Source organism: Pollachius pollachius, assembly GCF_949987615.1.
Source record: "Pollachius pollachius genome assembly, chromosome: 11".
Taxonomy (NCBI): domain Eukaryota; kingdom Metazoa; phylum Chordata; class Actinopteri; order Gadiformes; family Gadidae; genus Pollachius; species Pollachius pollachius.
The window spans coordinates 7,548,324-7,569,040 of record NC_136944.1 but is presented as its reverse complement, the minus strand read 5'-3'; the positions used below and the strand labels follow the sequence as shown (position 1 = coordinate 7,569,040).

Below are 20,717 nucleotides of genomic sequence, written 5' to 3'. Positions count from 1 at the left end.
TTTGATTATTTTAAGAGTATGATCCGATTTTTTATAATCATGTCGCCTAGAAGGGGTAGCGTCCAGGGTCAAGGGGTATGTTGTGTTCATGTTCACCTATCTGGCATGAATATTGGCAAGGTGGTGCGGTTTGACGGTTTGTATCGCTAGGAGGGGGGCCGGTGTTCCTATGAGACAATGGAACGGTGGTTAGGTACTTACCAGCCCAACAGCCATATACGGCTACGCCGCCGTTCACCCACACCCTCCCATCCTACAAGTATGAAGTAAGTAACCACTATCAGTCTGACTTTTTCGTGAGCTGCAAATACAATGCGAACCCATTGACACGATGATTGACACTTTTTTGTATACGCGAGATTTCAATAGTTTCTAAGTTTACATTTCTTTCCACATATCTATAAACGTGCCGTTTTAGCTAAAAGGAAAGCGAAAGTAGCCCAGTGTTTGTGTCTGCCGCGCTGCCTCGCGCCTCTGCAGGGTTCGGTTGAGGACAGCATCGGAGGGGAGCGCCGCGGCCGGATGACAACATACAGGATCGAGCATATAGCGCAGCCATGCAGGACGGCCCGGCAGGTGATAAACTTACACATTACATACACATAAACGCAGCAGGCGCTAGTGGTCAGTAGCGCTCGGTGTCTTCCCTTGGCGCGACCTGTCATTGTCCAGTCTGCGTCACTGTAAATTTATTATTTATCGAGACATTTCATATAGCCTACTCGTATGTGAATTGATTATGAAAGTATCTATAAGTTTCAGTTTCATGTTTTATATTTTTATTCGATGTACAAAATACAACGGGAATAATCTCCCACACGTGCTTTTGCATAGGTCTACATATACAAATATTTTTAATGAGGTCTTAAAATAATACCAAAACACAGAAAGCGTGATGAGCCCACACACCTAACAAACTAAGAATACAATTGCTCAAAAAGTAACATAAAACCGCCAAAATTAATAGATGTGAAAAATATTGCAATATATTAATGGAAAATAATGTCACAACACAATGCGCCTTCTCAACGACTGCTATTGGAGGAAGTTAGTGAAGGGATTGTATTCGGCAGAGGTAGCAAACGAAACGGCACAGTAAGCCTTTAATGAATAATGTTTTGACTATCTTGAGTTTCCTTTAATTTTTGACCTTCTTTAACCTTTTACCTGATGTTCCTTGTGTATATACTGCTCTGCTATTGCTGTTATTCCCACCCAGCACACAACGTCTTTTGGACGTTGATATCTGGGCTAGAGGGGATTTAGCCCAGATATCAACGTCCAAAAGACGTTGTGTGCTGGGTGGGTTCTTTGTTCAGCACTTAAAAATACCTAGATAAATATAATTGAAAGGTGCTATAGTAATAAAGATATGCTAACTTATTATAGCCCTTCTCTAACTTGGATTGGATAGGGTAAGGGGTCGCAGTGATGGAGAGGAACAGGACTGTAGTCTGATCAATTACTATTTACAATTCATGAGTTTAAATTGTATCATTAGTCTGCTGGTGCAAAGGCTACTCCAAGTTGCATTTGTGGTCAAGTTGAAGTTGAAGCTGGCATTGAATTGGCTATTTAAGTACGAGTGTGTATTGTCTTGAGCGTTTAAGCATTACCAGCAGCCTCATCATCCAAATGATTAGTGCGTGTTCACAGTGGACGTGCTTATGGGTTTAGACTTCATTTGCAGCTTCCGGTTGGTTTCCCCTGATATTCGATGTAGCGTATAAAGAATGAGACTGAACTTTCTGAATGAAGTATTACTTATTTTAGGGCTTAGCGTTCATGTCGTTACATGTGGCCAAGGAAGCCTGTTGAGACAGGTGAGACCCTCCAACATCCCCTTAAGGTCTTTAACTCTGAGCCTAAAAAGGTCTGAGGTAGCTTTGCTTATGGTTTGAAAGTGAAGCCCCTCATTCTGAATGAAAGGCTTTCCCTCTCTCATATTAGGGGATGGGGAGCATGGAGAAGATTCGAACCATCCCTCTGACATCGAAGAGCTTCCAGGTAAACACAACAAACAAAAGCGAACATCCCTATCGTCCACAATGGTTGGCAGCTAACCTCAAGTTCTGCTCTGTGTTTTAATTGTCTCAGCGGTCAAAGTCTGCACGAAATGGTGTCGACTTTAGTCTTACCGTAGCCCTCACATCCGCGATGATTAAAACATTTTATGTTTTTGTACAATTATATTCCGTACATTCATTTTAGTTGACTGGGGTGAATTAAAAATCTAACTTCATTTTCTATTGCGTCTTCAGCATTTGAATGCTAAAATCCAAAAGTGCTAGATATTACTGTAACAGGGTTCACTGAGCGCTTGGACACCGGGTTTGCGTTTGTAATCCAAAGACTGTTTATTTCGGTCCCCAGCAGTTCAACACAACACAAGTCCGTAAACATAAATTATAACTCCGCTGCAACGCGGTCTCGGTATGTGTTCCTGGCGATCCCTGGTGGCGATCGCCCAGCAGTCCGACAAACCCCAGGTCATGAAACGTAACCTATACTCCGCTCCAAGCGGTCACAGGGTGCGTTCCTGTGACCGCTTGTGGCGATCTCTGGTAGCGATCGCCTCTCTCTATCTCTGCTCCCCATCCTTCCTACTACAAACAAAGCAGTCACATACATACACACTCCCTGATTGGCCTGATTGCGAGCAGGTGCCCGCAATCAGGCCCAATCCCCCCACAATTACCAACAGGAGTAGGATTTTCCAGCAAAAGAGGAGGCAGTTTCAGTAGTATTAGGGTGAAAAAACTACAGGTACCTTATAACTAAAAGTTATTAGACAAGTAGTATTTAAATCTATAAAAAAATAATTGGGTCCCGGATATGCGGTCCTAAGTCCTCATACCGCAGAACTTAGTTGAAGAGTGAAATCTCATATGATTAACGTGGTGTAAGGTAACCAGAAAGCAGAGACTATACTACAACTGTTTTGATATTACAACACTTGCCTTCATCATGTTCTTCATGATCTTCCTCTCCTCTTACCTAGATGTTGAAGAAATGGAAGAATTCCTGGCTACATTCACAGGTGAGTGGAAATGTCCCAGCAACGCACGCACGCACACACACACACACACACACACACACACACACACACACACACACACACACACACACACACACACACACACACACACACACACACACACACAGTCGAAACACATTACTCACAAGCAACTTTTTCTTTCACCCTAGACCAAGATGCCCTCTTTGAGTTGGCCAAGAGCAACTCTGTCTCCACAGAAGTCCAAGAAACCCCAGACGCCAACAGTAAGCATTTCTTTCACTTTAGTTTACTTCCCTTTACTTGCGCAACAGTGACATTACTGCAGAGGAATCACTTTGTGTTGAAGGAACAGAACCCACCATGCTAGCAGATCTTGCAGGCGGGGATGCAGTGTTTCCGGCATCCAATCCAGAGAGTGCATCAACTACCTCCACACCTCCCTCAAGTAGCCTGCAGCTCCATCCATCCCTCCAGATGCCTGTTCAGTTCATCACCATGGGCCACGCAGATGGATGTCAGCATCCCACTTTGACCATTTCTCAGCATTCCCTGATTGCCCTTGCACTGTCCGGTTCGGCCACTAGCACAACAACATACATTTTGAGTGAGTGCTTTGGTGCTTTGTGAGGAGTTGTATATAATGTGACTCTGTGTGAGCACTCTGCAGGATATTTGAATACTAATATGAATTGTTAAATGGATCCAGATGGAGCTAAATTACTGCAATATTGTCTTGGCCTGGTCTTGAAGTCTGCAGTGCGGAACAAATATACCTTTCAGGACTTTCATTTATTAGCGGTGTCCTGCTTATAACTAATTATAACTGCAAAGAAAACAATCTTTATTTGATTACAAAGTTGATTCAGTGCCTCAGATAGGTTTCATGTTTCATGCTGTACTCTTGTATGTTTTAAGGTTGTTGAAACCTGTCCTTTTCATACTAATCGAAAAGGTAAAGGTATACATGAGACCACGTTGTTTTCTTTCTTCAACATGTATTTCCCTACACAGTGCCCACTACATCACCACCCCCTGTCCTGACTCCTTCCCCTGGTGAGTAAAGACAAGTGATGGCATTGAACAAAACACATGGATTTTGAAAACGTCAATCTGGAGTGCAAAGGAAAGACGTCGTAGATGTGATGTTTTGCTGCACTCCACTACATTATCTTTGTCGCTGATAACAGGGAACCTAAACAAATATCCTGCAGTACGGCAAAGTCAAAGATGTTTGAAATGTGATCTACAATCTACGTAAGGCCTGGTTCTACCCCCGATATACGGGCCCAACACGAATCAACACCATACTGCTCTCCTTTGCCTCTGTGGATGACAGATGGAAGGCGTGTTCCTAACATAGGTGTCCCTCTGTGTATAGCGAGCGATGCGGCAGCTCCACTCCTCATGGTATCCACTCCACAAGGGTCCATCTCAGGCGACGCTGGGGCAGGCCTGGCCACCCAGTTCCCCACCACTGGTGGGTCCAACGTCCAGCCTCATTTCCTCTTTGGAATAAAGATGGGAGCAATGTTTCAAAGGGTTTCATGCCAACCTGTACTTGTGTTCTAAAAAGTATAAATTATTATAGTCAGCCATTATTGATTTATTACCTAGTAATAGTAGTAGAGATTGAGGATACAATATAATTGGCTTGGCAACAAATGAAATCCCAGTGTGCTTGTGAAGCGAATGTTATAACCGCTGTCTTATTCCCCTAGAACGTGTTGAGGATTATATTATTAAGGCAAAAGCTCAGATGGAGAAAACCTGCCTGCAAATGGAGGGGGGTCTCAACCTGCGCTCCCATTACGTGGACACACTTCTGGTCCGGAGGGACATCCTGCATTTGAAGAAGAAGGGCAACGCGTGCTTGGAGGAGCTGCTGGCCCTCATGGGAGACACGGCCAGGCAGCAGGCCTCCCTCAGGCGGAGCCAGGTGAAGTCCTGGAGGATTACATGTTGAAAACTGAAATGTGGCATTCATAAAATTTAAGCTTTTAAAAAATTATCACTCTGGCACCTCAACACTATCACTTTTTAAAATGTAACATTTTGAAGGTTCATAATTTGACATTTTTATAAGTTGCTATGTTGGGATAAGCAAGGTATAGGTGGCTTTTAGAGATAGTGTTGGTCAGAACTGTGAAAGGTTTCTATTATGTTCTCAATATCTACAATGTTTCAGCTCATGGGTTGACTTAAAAAAGTAATTCGGGCCCTGGACTTAGTAATTCGGGACCTGGACTGTTGCATATTGACTGGCCAGGGGCCAGTCAGTTTGGTTGGGATTACATGTAATCATGCAAATCAACATGTGCCTCTTTTCCTCTGTCAATTCCTCAGATCTTTGAGAGCTCAGCTGGATCCAAACCCAACCGTTCGGTATTGGTCCTTGGCAACGTTGGGACAGGGAAGACCACCCTGATCCGGAGCCTGGGCCTTGACTGGTCCACTGGCTCCTTCCCCCAGTTTGACTTCTTCTTCGTGTTGGATGGTAAAGGCCTTGCTCTAACCAAGCCCACCTTCAGTCTGCCGACTATGCTGCTCGGTGGTCTCTTCCCGGTGACACCCCTATGCCTGGACACCCATCAGGTCTTCAGTCATGTTGCTGCGGCCACCGAACGTGTCCTCGTTGTTTTCGATGGTTTCCAAGAGGCTTGGCACCTGGAATCTCTGCTGCAGGCTCTTGACAAGAACCTTGTGGCTGACCTCCAGAAGGACGCCAGGAAACAGGCCTTCACCGTGAGGGAGTTATACTCCGCCCTGCTCCAGAGGGTTCTGCTGCCCGGTTGCACCCTGATGATCGCGGCTCGGCCAAGAGGAGCCACCGGCAATCTCAGGCGCTGGGCTGACAGTCTCTTTGAGCTCTGCGGATTCAGCCCTACAGAGGTAGATGGAGCTCTCTCCCGGTACTTCACCGAACCGACCAGCCACAACACCGCCCTGACCCGGCTACAGAGCAGTCCATATATGTCCAGCCTTTGCTGGAACCCGGCCCTCTTTCGTCTGGTATGTTTTGTGCTGGAACATAGCGATCATTGCGACACCCTTCCCAACACACTCAGTGGACTTTGCCATCGAGCCTTGAGACTAAAGTTGGCGCAGCAGTCCGAGGACAGGAGTCGCCACGATCCGTCGCCGGCCCACTCACAGGTGAAGCTCGAAAGTGCCGTACGCAGGAGTCTCAAACACGTCCAAGTTAAGAAAGTCAACAAAAAGAGGCTTACCCGCTCCTGCAACCGAGAGGCCAGAACTACATACGACAAAGTAAAAGAGAAGGGGACGTCGGAGCAAAAGAAGATAAAATCGAATGGCGGAAGAGTCGAGGAAGAGCTGTTGGCTGAACTGAGCCGTTTGGCGTGGGAAGGGGTCCAACAGAATGACCTTGTCCTTCCTCCAGGGCGAGGCTTCACGGCTAGAGTGAGGGAGGTCGGCCTGAGGGCTGAACTCTTCCACTCCCTCCATCTAGGGGGGAAGCCGAAGGTAGACTCACGACGGAAGAGGGAGGGAGGAGGGCAGGCAGGGCAGATGGAGAGTGCAGATAAAGAGGACAAGGCAGGAGGAGAAGAAGGAAGAAGGTGGAGCGAAGGAAGGAAAAACCCCAGACGAAGGATGAAGAGTGATGAGGATTTTGAGGATGTGAGTGATGGAAGCCCCGTTCTGTCATGGTCGAACCCTTTCCTCCAGAGCTTCCTGGCAGGTCTTCACATATCATCCACAAGGTAAATTGGAAATTAAGAGCTCCAACGATAAAGGAGATTTGTTTGTAGGTTGTTTAAATTAATCCATTGATATTGCTCCACAAAGACGTCAAAGTGATGGACAACAGAATCTAAACATATGAAATAATCATAACATATCACACAGGGATGTATCTAATCCACACTTATCGAATATCTTGTCCTTAACATAAATAAGATAATTACTGTACATCTCAAAGTCAGCTTATAGACTTGAAAGGACTCATAGTTCTATGGGTAGGGCCTGAATCCCCACTCTCGCTGTTTTGAATAATATTTTTCTGATGCTTAATACAAACCTTGATAACCCTTAATAACATAATTAGAAGTAGATTCTCGATGTCTGAGGTTCATCCCTTTTTATTTAAGTGGTTTGTGGCACATTTGCAGTATTTGGATAAGGGTAAGAGCTCTCTCTCTTTGTCTCTCTCTCTCTGTTTTTCTGTCACCTTAGGAAAACGTCTGGAATCCTGAAGACCTTCCCCATGCAGGTGGGCCTTAGGAGGGGTCGGCGACGGGCCCACAAGGAGGAACTGGACCTTGTGCAGAGGTTCACCATCGGGACTCTCTTTCTGTGTGCCAGTGTCTCCGGGGAATCCCCCTCCAAGCAGTCCGTCCTCGTCAAATACCTCAAGGAGCACCTGGGCCAGGCTGAACATAGCGCTGCCCACCTGTTGGAGGTGTGCCACTACATCTACGAGACCGGCATCAGCAGCACAGACCCCCCATGGGGCACACTGCTCGCCGGGGTCATCCCAAAGGAAATGAGCTTCCGGGGAGTGAGGATGTTGCCGTCAGATGTGTATGTGGTGGGGAAAGTTATGGAACTTGTGGAAGGTGGGACGGGAGGTCATAGGTTCTGCCTGGGACTTGAGGATACTGGGATACGGACGTCTGGAATTCTGTCGCTACTGGGGCTTAGCAACATTGCGTCGTACAGGTATGTATACTGTTGCAACTGGCAGTAATGGGCAGTAGTGGTTGCTGAGGAGGTTAGGGTTAGGGTAGTTGCCAGAAAACTACGGACCCTCTTGTTCTGCTCCATCTGGCAAACAGTGTTGGTGTGTCGTTAAATGAGACATCTAACCCTTCACTGAGCCATTGAGGATGTGGTTATAGTTGGGCCATTGAGGATTATGTGAGGGGTGCAGCTTTCTGTTATCAGCTTGTGAGTCTCTTTTGTTAACTTTGAAAAGGCCTTACCCTTTTACCATTAAGCCCATACACCCTCAGAGTTAAGGAATCAAAATGAACGGTAACGAGCGTTAAAAAAACAGCTACTGCTCTTCTTGTCCGATGTTCAGGGCATGCACTGCAGATGTAATCTCCATGTGGGAGGAGCTGGAAGAAAAGGAGGAGCTTAAACTTAAAGGAGCCATGTCCAAATTCAAGCTGAACCCAAAGGCTACCCAGGTGTGTCATGTTGATGACCTAGCACGTCTGGTCAGAATGCACAGGAGACTGACTGACAGGTAATATGCCACAATGATCCAAACTGCTTAATTACACACTTCTCTTTATATTTTTAGTTCTCAAAGGTATTGGAGCAGGGCTCAAACACTCTCACCTACTCATCCCTGTCTACTTCGAGTTCAATAAAAAAATATTTCCAATTGTCTTTACTGATATCAATCTTAGTTAATGAATCAAGCCAGAACAAGCTTTGATGTGGTGGAAGGGCTTGTGAGTTCTACTGATCTCCAACACAATTATATAATGATACAATGATCACACAATAAATACATGAATCAATACATTAAACAACAACATTAAAGGTATAATATGTCATTTCTGTGTTTATGAAGTGAAGGCTGTGCTCTCCTTTAGTTCCAGCCAATCAGATTCGGTTCTGGCGTCCGGGGTTCCTGCAGTGAAGGAACTACACAAGCTGGAGTTTGAGTAAGAAGGCTGTGCAATCAATCAACAAAGCCATGCTTGGGATACAGAGGTTGTCAATGAAATGAATCAAATGATGGTGCTAGTAATAACGCTGATGATGAAGGTACTCCTCCTCCCTAAAGGCTAGGTCCAGAGGATTGCACCCTGGCTCTGCCTAAGCTGTGGTCACTCCTGCCAGGCCTCCACAACCTACGCCATCTTGAGTCAGTATAAGTGTCAACACATACATTCCCTTTGTTACTTGCGACATTGCAGTGCATCGATGTTTGTTTCTTCGCGTTTGTGTAATAGGATGTTTTGTGTGTTTGTGTTTCTTTGTGTGCTTTTTCTTTTGCGGCCTCTCACCGGCAGTCTGGAAAAAAGTGGGCTAGGAGATGAAGGAGCGGTGGCACTGGCTGTGGTTCTGGTTTCTCTCTCCCAACTTGAGATCCTAAAGTACGTCTAACCCTAAACCAGGCCACACGTCGCCAGTGGCCACTTTGGTGTCAGTAATGAGCACTTGTGATTATTTCTAAGAGTACACTTGTTCTGCAAAGATAACTCTGTGGAAGCTCGGTTTTATGATGCTTGGCCTACACTACATGATTTCACATCCAAGTTTGATTCGTCAAACATTGAGTCGGTCAATCACTATGTATTTGTGTCCCCACATCTTTTTGGCTGTAATTTTGTTGTTGTTGTTGGCCCAAACAAAAATGGCGGCCGGTTGATGTACCTTGATATTTATTATGGCAAGCAGGCGGTCCTGCCACCATGTCGTTACGTCCGTATCTTGCAGCCTAATGTTAAAGCTTGTGCATGCTTGCGAATCAGACTGTGAGTGGTGATTGTTACAGGTGAAATGAACTGTGACCTTGACAGAACTGAGACCATGTGTCTGTTGTTTTAGTCTATCCCAGAATGGTATTGGAGACATAGGGATGCATGAGCTGTCTCTGGTCCTGAGGAACCCAGCCTCACTGCGTTGTCTCAGGTAAACACACACACACACACACACACACACACACACACACACACACACACACACACACACACACACACACACACACACACACACACACACACACACACACACACACACACACACACCTGATCTGTCATCTGATATCTGATGTCTTTTGATGTTCTGATGTCTGTGTGTTGTTTTGTGTTTTTCTCTCAGTCTGTACAGTAACATCATTTCCGACATTGGTGCACACTGGCTGGCCACAGTCCTTCCTCTGATGGTGTCTCTGACTGACCTAGAGTAAGGATCAGCTTACATTTGACTTCATGTGAATTATTTTGCTGCATTGACAATGTTACCCTTTATGGCACGCAAAGTATGTCTGTACACTCTCAGACAAACACAATCCCCTTAAAATAGTGTTTTTCCTGTGGCTCATTTATTTTGGATGCTCACCAGGGAGTGTTTTTATTTTTGCCACACTCCAAAGCCTTGATTTAGTATTTTGGCATTACGACTCCTCGTCCGCAGTACCTCTATTCAATGCTGCGTCACACGTTGGTAGTGCCAGTGCCCAACCTTCTGATGTCACATGGACATATGCAAATGTGGAAAAAAGCCTTATTTGGGTATACAGCCATGCCTGTGAGCTAGCCAGTGCACAACACAGCTGCCAGAAGACGCAATGATGGATACAGTGTCTGTACTTATTAACTGTTTTGTAATCAGAAGTCTATGGGTTTCTAGAGAGCTTCTAGAGGTGTGCGACATAAGAATAATCAAAGATCCTGGCATATTAGATGAGAGCCAGGATGTGGATTTACATAAGCCATTTTAAGTCCTGTAGAGATTTGTCCTTAAAGTATATATAATAAGGATTTCAACCACACCCAGAATTTGACTTTAAATCACTTTAGGTAGAAGTAATAGGGAAGCAAGTGTTGTGATGTTGTCAGTTTACCTTTAGATTTAGAAGCACACAAGAGGCTTGGGTGTGAGCTTAATCTTTGTGTACATCATTAAAAGCCCCTCTCCAGTAGAACCAAAACGAAAATATAAATGTTCAAATACAAGTCTAGTCGGCAACTCTGTTCTTGCAGATGCATTCAACGAAACCATTGATTATAATTAAATGTCCCTAGTGTGAAGTACAACAACCTGACGGATGTTGGGGCCCAGAGCCTTGGAGCCGCCCTGAAGAGATGTCCCTCTGTGAAAAGCCTGAGGTGAGAATGAACAGTGCATCAACAATGAATGTGTAGAACAATGACGTACAATCCTAGTTGTTTCTCTCCCCACCAATGAAGTAATTTGTCTTTGAAGACAACATGAAACAATGATTTAAGAGCTATTGTTTGAGTGTAATTTGTTAAGAGACGCAGAGCCGTTTGTCAGCTATAGGTGAGTGAAATGTGCTGTGGGAATATCTGTTTCCAGTTTACTGCACCTGCCTCTGTATGTTCGATCATTTTAATAATCTCGCCTGCTTTGGCTTGCTTCTCAGAAATTGCCTACCCTAGCTTTAATCGATCATCTGGCGTGGTCGGTCCATTTGCATGCCCTTATCGAAACCTGAAGGATCGAATGGCCAAAGATAATATCCTGTTTTTTTTGTTTTTTTAAAGCCGCCATGATAATACAATTGAGAGCAGCAGTAAAATAATCAGGAGCACAACATTGAAAGTTGCTAAACCAGCGCTTTCTCTCTCCCTCTGTTGTCGTTTTGCCAGGATGTGGAACACGTGTATCTCATTTGCGGTATTTGAACGACTTCAGAAACAGGACAGCAGGATCGTGTGCCATTAGAACACACCAGACATTGAACCGCTTCGATTTACCTACGCTCTAATGTTGGCTGTTAGCCTTGGGGTTGGACCACAAGATAACCAAAAGTGAACATTTCAAGCATTTGCATGTTTTGCACTGTGAATAGGTCAATCCACTGGCTGTATGTGAATAGGAACAGGTACTATTTGTATGTGAATAGGTCTATGCACTAGTGTGTGTATGTGAAAAGGTCAATGCACTGTCTGTATGTGAATAGGTCCATGAACTGTGTTCAGGATAAAAGGTCAATGCACTGTCTGTATGTGAATAAGTCCATGAACTATGTTCAGGATAAAAGGTCAATGCACTGTCTGTATGTGAATAGGTCCATGAACTGTGTTCAGGATAAAAGGTCAATGCACTGTCTGTATGTGAATAGGTCCATGAACTGTGTTCAGGATAAAAGGTCAATGCACTGTCTGGATGTTAAAGGTCCCATGGCATGGTACTTTATGGATGCTTTAATATAGGTATTAGTGGGCCCCTAATACAGTATTTGAAGACGTTCCCGAAATTCAGCCGTGGTGCAGAATTACAGCCACTACAAGCCAGTCGCACATTGAGCTTTCCCCAAACAAGCTGTTTTGGTGTCTCTAGCTTTAATGAAAAAAAATGGAGCTGAGCTCCGTCTGAGCTTTGTTTTTTCAAAGGCAGAGCAGGTCACCTAGTGCTACATTTACACCTAACGCCATTTCTAGGTACTGGGGGACCATAGTCAGGTTAGGGGAACTCATATTAATGTTGGAAAACCTCATAAATTGACATTTTCATGCCATTGGATCTTTAATATGTACATGAATTGTATGTGAATATGTATATCAACTGTATGTATGTGTGAGTGTGTTAGGTTGGTTGCTATAAAACCTACCTGAGTTTGACTTTAGTGTTTGAATACTTTCAAACATTGCTTCCTCGTCTCAACACTGCAGTGCGATAATATTAATACAAAAATGCAATGGTGAGAAATACAGCCAGTGAAATTTCTTAAGGCCCGGTGATATACGGTACAAAGAGCTTGTAAACATAGTGCGGTTAAATACCACAGAGAAGATCACAGTAATCTTAATTTGGTAAGAAGTTAACTGGCACTAGGTATTCCCGGTTTCCAGAAACAGGCCTTGCTGCTGTGGAGAATGTTAGAAGTTATTTCTAAGCCTTTCGCTATTTATTTGTTTTTTGTTTTATATTAACCAGCCGCAGCAAACAAGTTTTAATATCTATGAAACACAATATCATTGAAACAAATAGAAATTGTCTGGATGAAATGGAATAGCAGCAGTAATTATTAGAATAATAATAAGAGTAATAGTGTGATGTGCAAAGGATTAGGGACAGGCTGTAGGCAGCACATCTTGTGAGCTGTAGACCATAATGAACTTGTTTTATTAAAAGATAGCTGCACCAGTAATGGGAAGCAAGCCAAGCAGACACTTGTAGACAAAATCCAACCAGTCTGAACACATGCTTCTCATATAAAATGATATAGAGCCAAGAGAAAAGGCTTAAGGTACAGTGATATATGGTATTGATAGCTTGTCAACAGTGTGCAGTGAATTCATGAAGAGAAGATCATCTGAATGGGGAAAAAAAAGATGGACACCAAGTATTTCTTGGCTCCAGATGAGAAGCATGCATTGTAACTTGCTTTAGATTGAACTTGGTGACCTTTCAAGATCATGTTCAAAACATAATTAGAAGTGAATAGATTGAGGCGCAGACCTCAAAGATCGCTTAATATTTTGGATGAAGAGCCTGTCAAAATATATATCCTCATTTGACATACATTGAACTACCTCAAATACCTATTAAAGGACTTGTAGTTACCATATCTAACTATGAAAAACGCGAAAGTAGTTGGCTTCATACAAAGACTACAGCATACATTTGACCATTTTTGTAGTTGAACTATAGATGACCACATTCGATAGATCACCAATGTTGATGAAGCTCTGGTTATGAAGTTCTATGCACATTGGTAGTTTCACTGACTGTTTGGAATCTTTTAAATTGGTTTTGTCTGTTACAGTACCGTAAGATGGCTATAATTGCGGGCAACACTGTGGTACAATGTATTTTTTGTGTAAAATGTTGTTGAAATTTGTTGTATTTTGACACTTAAATAAATGCAATAAATTATTTTTTACCCATGAGGTTGCTAATATAATTGATTTCAAATGTGTTTTTATAAAATCACCTATGATCTTCGATGTAATGAATGTGTTATAACCTTCAGTCTTTAAATTAAGCATGGCCACTGGGAATGCATTGATACCAACAATGAGGACAGACAGAAGTTTGCAGCCTTTGCATCCAGTTGAAAATGAAGTACACGTTTGAAAATAAAACTTTATTGATATTCAGATACGTCATTGTTGACACGGGGGGTGAGTGAGTGGTTATGCTGGAGAATTATCATTAGTGTGTACAGGGGGCTGTGGATGACATGACATTGATGTGATTCACAATAGCAAACCGGCAAGTGTCACCAAAAGGGTAAGGCAGGATGTGGCAGCAAGTATAAAGTCATGTGGTTGTGACTTAAATTTGATAAGGCAGGTTTCTGTGAAAACACGTCATACCATCAGAATATTTCGATCCACTAAGATATGGTCCTTCCTAAAAGTGGGCTAGTCATTTTGACTTCCGGCCTCTTGAATTGCATGTGCCATACCACTGCCCTACCTGATTGGTGCCCGTGTAGCAGCCTAATCTTTATAGGTTCCGTGTTTAGCAGCAAAACTTGTTTACAGTTGAGTTCTTGTTTGAGTATTGCTCTAAAATAAATCCTTACCACCGGCTAGTGCTTGCACAACAGGGTCTTGCTTGGTTCTGCTTTTGATTCCCAGCGACAATGAAAATCTGGATGAAATGTTACATGCATGTGCAAAATGGCAAGAACAGAGGATTATTTTGAAAATTAAAAAATAACTTCTGGTGATCGTTCACTGACTGAGACTTTTACATAAACTCGTCTTTTGCCAAAGGCCTTAGGTTCCAAGCCATGTTTAACCTGAATTGTTACATTGTCTATTTCCCAACTGCCTGGATGCAGATTTTATTGCTGTCAAATTGCCCAATAATAAAGAGATTTGGCTTGACTTGATAAAAGGGACGGGAAGAAAGTGCATATGATATTTCAGGATGAAACAAACAAACTTGTAATATATTAACAAAAAACATGCAAAAGAATGTGATTCAACGACGGCTTATCCACACAAAACCACAGGACAATGTGGGAAGGCAAAACCCACACTGAATCGACTTAGTGTACAACATGTCTAGAAATCACTGTTTAAATGAAACCAACCATAAATTGAACATTCAAGAAACAGATTTTCCACTTAAATACCCACTGAAATCTGTCTGGCACTTAACAAATATTATGAAACAGATGTTAAAATCAGTTGCTGTGACTTCTATTTTCCAGAAACCCCTTCAGAAGCTATAAATAACACAATACAATACAACATGAATCAAAACATATGTTATCCATTGGCACATTTCAAACCATTCCCTTTCACATATCCCGCAACATTTGATGCGTGTACCTTGCTATCAAATGAGGTCCAAACTGGCCACTGCAGCACACAGTTCACCGGTCAGACGGGCTGGCTGTTGTGTTGGGCCACACTGTAACATATTGAATATAGAACTTTACTAATCTCCAGCATTTGCTTTAGTTTTTATCTTCACGACCACAAAACGAGGGGTTCTCCACGTTGAGCCTATATAATCTCCCTGGTGGTAGCAGTTGGGTCATATGCAGTGGTTTCGGTCGGTCACTGCTGCCCGCCAGCACACAGCAAAGTCCTCAGTCTTAACTCAGTGTCCGTCATGGTTGATACAGCTGGTGCTTCTGGTGGGTGATTCTTCACCCAACCCATGCTTTCAGGGGAGACAACCTGCTTGGACCAAAGCAGACAACTGATAGGATGATATCATTAACAACAATTTCCTCATTAAATGACATCTATTATGCAAACCATCTACAGAACTAGGTGCAGACCAGAGATGAAAAACCTATTTTGTGATTTATGTTTCCTAATTCCAAGCCATCTCCCAACATAATAGACTGCACTTATGCATGTAAATATGTCATGAAAAACACTAGTGAAGTTTACCTTTTCAATCAGATTGTTCCCGTCTCTGATTGTGGCGTGTTCCGTCCCATAATCAGCCCTCCCCAATTCACTCCAGGTAGCCATGATCGAACACGTCCAGATCTGTGTCCGTGTCGTAGGGCACAGAGGCGGGATCGGATAGCACCCCTAGATCCACCAGCGCCTGGTCCATGTCCTCGGGCAGAAAAACTATGCCGACGTTCAACACGATGTACTCCATCAGGAAGGCATAGTAGAGGATCAGGACGTTCACAAAAAACAGGCCCAGATAAAACATATATGGAAGTTCCTCGAACAGCGATTCCACCGCATCCAGACGAGCGTAGATTTGTTGGGTCATAGAAAATATAGAAATCCACGACCTTGATGCATGCGTTTTCGTGCAGATCGACAGGGTTTAGGTATCCATTTCAGTCTAGAATAAACCCAGCCTCCCGTCTCCTGTCTCCTAAGAAGTTTTGCCTAATGGGCCTGATCCAAAATGCACTGGTTGTATCTCTAACGTTACGTACCACGTCCACACGAACACGTTAAGAAGTGTTGTAGCATGAAATACCCGACTACCATCGCTATTAATATTCAACGTATATGGTACCAGTTCGCTGCGGTCTTGGTGTGACTTTCGTGTCTTGGGGTTTTCAGAATTCGCAGCTTTCCAGGTTGCTGGGGCTAAACACAATACCGAGAAACGTTAGGAAGAAGTACGGATAATTCGTCAAAGTATTCTGAGTCAGACCTCACATAAACTCGCACCTGTGCAATTATTTTAGACGATGTGTGAACAACCGAACACCGTTCAGGACGGCCTGTATTTTTGCGAAGTGCATCAAAACATTGCCCCCCCACGACTGAGCAAACGGTAAACCCTCCTTACATCCCCTCACTCATCAGCCTACTCTGAGATTGGTCGATCGAGACGTCACTCAAATATCTCCAGCCCACGAGAAAACGTCGCTCATTTTTGTCGTCAGTTACGTGCGGGTGTTGAGGATTGTAGTTTTATCACGTTGCCGTTCCAATCCAAAATCATGCCATTTTCGTCTGAAATGAACTTCAATACCCAGTGTACTCCTATACAAAATCTTTTACGCGAAATTGCGATCACCTTCTGGTTGCTGCTGTAGCTATCTGTGCAAGTGACAGGGAAGTGGGTGTAATGGACTGATCTTCATACCAACAATATCAAAATAAGGCGCCTGTTAAAGCCTCGGCTGCTGTTAAACTAAACCATGTTCGGCCGCTCGCGAAGCTGGGTTGGAGGTCAAGGGAAGGCGAAAAATATTCATTCCCTGGAACATTTAAAGTAAGTAGTTAGCTTACTAAGGCTTAGATATGGGTTAGCTGAGTTAGCAGTAGCATCGCTGATCACTGGCTTTCAACGCTCGTCTAGAGCATCTGCCTTGCAAGTAGGGTAACACAAACTGCTGTGTCTTATATCAACGAACGACGTGAGCTCAATATACGTTGTCATTACAATGAGGTTCGGAGATCACGTGAAGGGATATGATCCACAGGCAAACGAGTGATCGTTAGCTTCACGCTAAAACACTGCTGCACATGTCTATAATTCTTTAATCTTGACTTGTGCAATGAAGGGGCAAAATAATGAAATCTGAACCTGCACATGCAACGTGAGCTGCATAACATGCCGTGTTGTTAAAGGTTGAGGTCGCTGTCAAATCATGTCAACAAACGACTCACTCTGCTGTCGGGTGCTCCCATCATTCTGCTGCATGACATGACATCGTTCCTTCTGCTGTCGCTTCAGGTACATGTACCATGTGCTGACGAAGAATACCACGGTGACTGAACACAACAGAAACCTGCTGGTGGAGTCCATTCGTTCAATCACGGAGATTCTCATCTGGGGAGACCAGAATGACAGCTCTGTGTTTGAGTAAGGTCTAGTCTACGGCACCAATCAGTCTAATGTGGAAGTCTTTTGTTGCAAATCTAGGGTACACAATGTTGTCATTTGCATTTGATCATGTTGAATAGTTGGAAGGAAGTTATGACCTGTTTGTGATCTGATCACAATGGGACAGCTTACTATTGGAATACATCTAAGAAGCATCCAGAACACATCAATACACTAAAATAACAAAACTGATATTATCTAAATATATGATGCCATTTATGAACACAAACGAAGCTCCTTCTCAATTAGTAAATTGCTATCTTTATCAACTGATCTCTGTCTGTTTATTATGCTTCAGGGTATGTTTATGTGTTTCGTTGCAGCTTCTTCCTGGAGAAGAACATGTTTGCCTTCTTCTTAAACATCCTACGCCAGAAGTCCGGCCGCTATGTCTGTGTCCAGCTCCTGCAGACCTTAAACATACTGTTTGAGAACATCAGCCATGAAACCTCTCTCTGTAAGTGTGTGTGTGTGTGTGTGTGTGTGTGTGTATCCCCCCCATGATGTCCCTTGACTTTTGGACTGAGCAAGAGCACAACCGGTGTAGTGTTTTGGTCATGTGTATTTTCATATGTAGGATGTGTAAACACGTTAAACACAAGTTAATTTTCTGCTGTTTTAGTGCAGGATGTTGTCATCTTGGGCTTATACTAAGTTTGCAGGCCGTCGTTTAAATTAACTACAATCTTTCCCTTCTCTACCCCCTTCCGTTCACCCAGATTACCTGCTGTCCAACAACCATGTGAACTCCATCATCGTCCACAAGTTTGACTTCTCTGATGAGGAGATCATGGCCTATTACATTTCCTTCCTAAAAACGCTGTCCCTCAAGCTGAACAACCACACTGTACACTTCTTCTACAACGAGGTGAGGCGGGGGACAACTCACCCAAAAGTACACCCTCGCATATATACGCCTGTTGAGATCAAAGCACTCTCAGATCCTTGTTCTCGGCCTGCCGTCATTTAAAGGGTTGATATTATGCCACTAGGTGTGAGTCTGATTAGCCATTGCAAGCCTTTTCCTGTGTTTTAGTCACATCACAAGTGGGAGTGTCCACCTAGATGTATGCTTCATAGATCAGTCTACCAGCCTACCCAGTGGACTATATGAAATGTTCCTTACCTACCCATCATACGTCTAGGTGGACACTCCCACTTGGGATGTCCCTAAAACATAAGAAAAGGCAGATTTTTAAACGGTTTGTAATGGCTAATCACACTCACACGCGCACTCACCACCTAATATCCCCCTTTTAAAACCAGATTAAGGTGGATGGATAGATAGGTAGAAAGTTAAATCATTGATCGTCAAGGGGATATGTGGTTATAACAGCATCATACAAGAAAGAACATTATGAAGACTGGTTTTAATACAAGAAAAATGCAGTAAAGGGTGTACTGTTGACTCCATAATAGAGCCCTTAGGATTTCTCTTAGGATATCAGGGTTGGATCCCATAATATTATCCAGATAATTAGTGCTGTGTGGTTGCTTGAAGCAGGTGAAGGAGCAGCCTCAAGGCAACTGCTGCTATTGCATACTAATGGCATTATTTGAGGTTTGAGAGCCTTTGTTGCGTACATTTGCTATTTTGACACTAGCCCATTGGCTAATTCCTTATTATCTCTGTGCAAGTGTATTGTGTATTAGTTTGCCGTCCCAGTAGTGCAATTTTCATGTTCTTCTTTTGCATTTATTGTTATTATATTATTTATATTATTTTTTTTAAATGCCTCCGTTTTGTGGTTAACCTCTCGTTCCCACAGAGTTCCGTAAGTATTCCGTTGGCCATGTGTTTAGGGCAAAGTTATTGGTGCACTGTTGGTGGTAGAACGCCACTCCCTCCCAGTCTCCTGCTGACCAGTGTGTGTGAAGCGCCCTCCACAGTCAGCAGCCCTGTTTAACAGCTAACCCCATGTTTACCCATCGGCCTCCCATGTTTCTGTCCTACATTGTCTGTGCTAGTGTGAAATACCCCGAGACGCTTTTACTGTTGCCTTTCAGTGTGGGTGTGTTTGCTTGAATGATTTAGGGAGCACGGTTCATGTTACTGCATTCTTTACAGAAGGCCGCGATGGTGTGGCAGGATAGGGTAGACGCCAGCTCCATACTAAACGCCAAGAAATCTGTTTTGCGTTTATTATAATATGAGTATGCTATCAGTTATTTGGTTGGATTTATAATGCAGAATAGACACCCTTGGACTGGTTTAGGCTGTTCAGTATGACAGCAGTTTTCTTCAATCACCTAGACCTCTGGATGACTTTTTGAGACACATGCTTGTCATAGGTCCGAGGTCTCAGTGGGTGAAGAAAATTAAACTGCAAAGAGCTGTTCATTCCTGTTCATTCCTGTTCATTCCTGTTCATTCCTGTTCATTCCACATAATTCCTATACGTTACACTTTCACCAAAGTTTGCCAGATAAAGAACTATATTTCGGGTTTAGGACAGGACCATTGCAAGTCATTTGTGATGCGTAGTATCACTAATATTATAAGTAATATGAATATAACTTCGATCATACTCAGTTATTAGTATTACAAGTATGCTAATGCTGGCAAGGCAGATTGGGGTGTTCATTTTACATTACGATAGAATAATAACGTAAAAAAAGCCATATCACGTTTGAAAATATTTAAATGTTTAATATTTAAGACAACCCATGCACCACTTGTCATGATCCAGAGGACATTGTGTTGAATTGTTACTCCATGAAACATTTCAGAATTATGGTTTCATAGAACAGGAGGGGAAATAGGATAGACAATGCTTTTTGAGCTAGTGTTTGTTGTCTTTGCATAAGGCTTTTGGTCCTTTGAAGCCAACCTACTCCTGACTGGTTCCAGTCCCTGAATCCCCGCCCAGAGGGCCTGGCGTCTCTTGCTTGATTGGTCCTCGGCTTGGCCTCAATTTCCATAAGCCAATCAGCGACTTGTAGGCAGCACTTAAAAAATATATATGCTGGATGAACCCGTGTAACAAATGAAAAAAAAAAAGATTCTGCCTTCTATCTGCCCTGCTAATTGAAGCCGTTCCGAAAAACACATCTTGAACTTTAGGCTGGAAAAATTGACCACAGAGAGCAACGACCTTCGTGGAATTAATCACCTATTAGTGATTGGTTGAGGCGTAAGAAACCCTGTCCAGTCCCTGAAAACAGCTCAGACTGAACTGAGAAATGAAACAATAGAAACCAGGAGGAGGGTGACGATCAGGCTTAGCCCACACTCCCTTGTGCCCTC

General features: G+C 43.4%; 3 protein-coding genes across 7 annotated transcripts in view; 2 read left to right on the top strand and 1 right to left on the bottom strand.

The window, feature by feature from the left end:
- Positions 1 to 211: 211 nt before the first annotated feature.
- Positions 212 to 13,581, top strand: ciita (class II, major histocompatibility complex, transactivator). 3 transcript variants are annotated; one of them, XM_079746140.1, is made up of 19 exons: positions 212 to 266; positions 481 to 576; positions 1,951 to 2,007; positions 3,002 to 3,040; positions 3,208 to 3,282; positions 3,390 to 3,623; positions 4,031 to 4,072; positions 4,398 to 4,496; positions 4,738 to 4,955; positions 5,363 to 6,741; positions 7,214 to 7,699; positions 8,064 to 8,231; positions 8,587 to 8,658; positions 8,781 to 8,861; positions 9,010 to 9,093; positions 9,548 to 9,631; positions 9,821 to 9,904; positions 10,747 to 10,830; positions 11,335 to 13,581. In XM_079746140.1, exons 2-19 carry the CDS (start codon positions 558 to 560, stop codon positions 11,408 to 11,410), a joined length of 3,381 nt encoding a protein of 1,126 aa, XP_079602266.1. In that variant the 5' UTR covers positions 212 to 266; positions 481 to 557; the 3' UTR covers positions 11,411 to 13,581. The 3 variants fall into 3 exon arrangements, with proteins under 3 accessions (XP_079602266.1, XP_079602265.1, XP_079602264.1); XM_079746139.1 differs by having other exon boundaries at positions 3,372 to 3,623; XM_079746138.1 differs by having other exon boundaries at positions 3,366 to 3,623.
- A 178-nt stretch (positions 13,582 to 13,759) lies between these two features.
- Positions 13,760 to 16,393, bottom strand: dexi (Dexi homolog (mouse)). 3 transcript variants are annotated; one of them, XM_079745874.1, is made up of 2 exons: positions 15,553 to 16,393; positions 13,760 to 15,355 (listed from the first exon to the last, which is right to left on the bottom strand). In XM_079745874.1, the coding sequence occupies exon 1, from the start codon at positions 15,890 to 15,892 to the stop codon at positions 15,620 to 15,622; it is 273 nt and encodes a 90-aa protein (XP_079602000.1). In that variant the 5' UTR covers positions 15,893 to 16,393; the 3' UTR covers positions 13,760 to 15,355; positions 15,553 to 15,619. The 3 variants fall into 3 exon arrangements, with proteins under 3 accessions (XP_079602000.1, XP_079601999.1, XP_079601998.1); XM_079745873.1 differs by having other exon boundaries at positions 13,760 to 15,336; XM_079745872.1 differs by having other exon boundaries at positions 13,760 to 15,333.
- A 296-nt stretch (positions 16,394 to 16,689) lies between these two features.
- Positions 16,690 to 20,717, top strand: part of clec16a (C-type lectin domain containing 16A) — a 49,359-nt gene continuing 45,331 nt past the window's right edge. The window contains exons 1-4 of the mRNA XM_079746229.1: positions 16,690 to 16,855; positions 17,321 to 17,449; positions 17,794 to 17,927; positions 18,190 to 18,338. Of these exons, the coding sequence (XP_079602355.1) occupies positions 16,782 to 16,855; positions 17,321 to 17,449; positions 17,794 to 17,927; positions 18,190 to 18,338 (486 nt within the window). The 5' untranslated portion in view covers positions 16,690 to 16,781. The remainder of the gene's footprint in view (positions 16,856 to 17,320; positions 17,450 to 17,793; positions 17,928 to 18,189; positions 18,339 to 20,717) is intronic.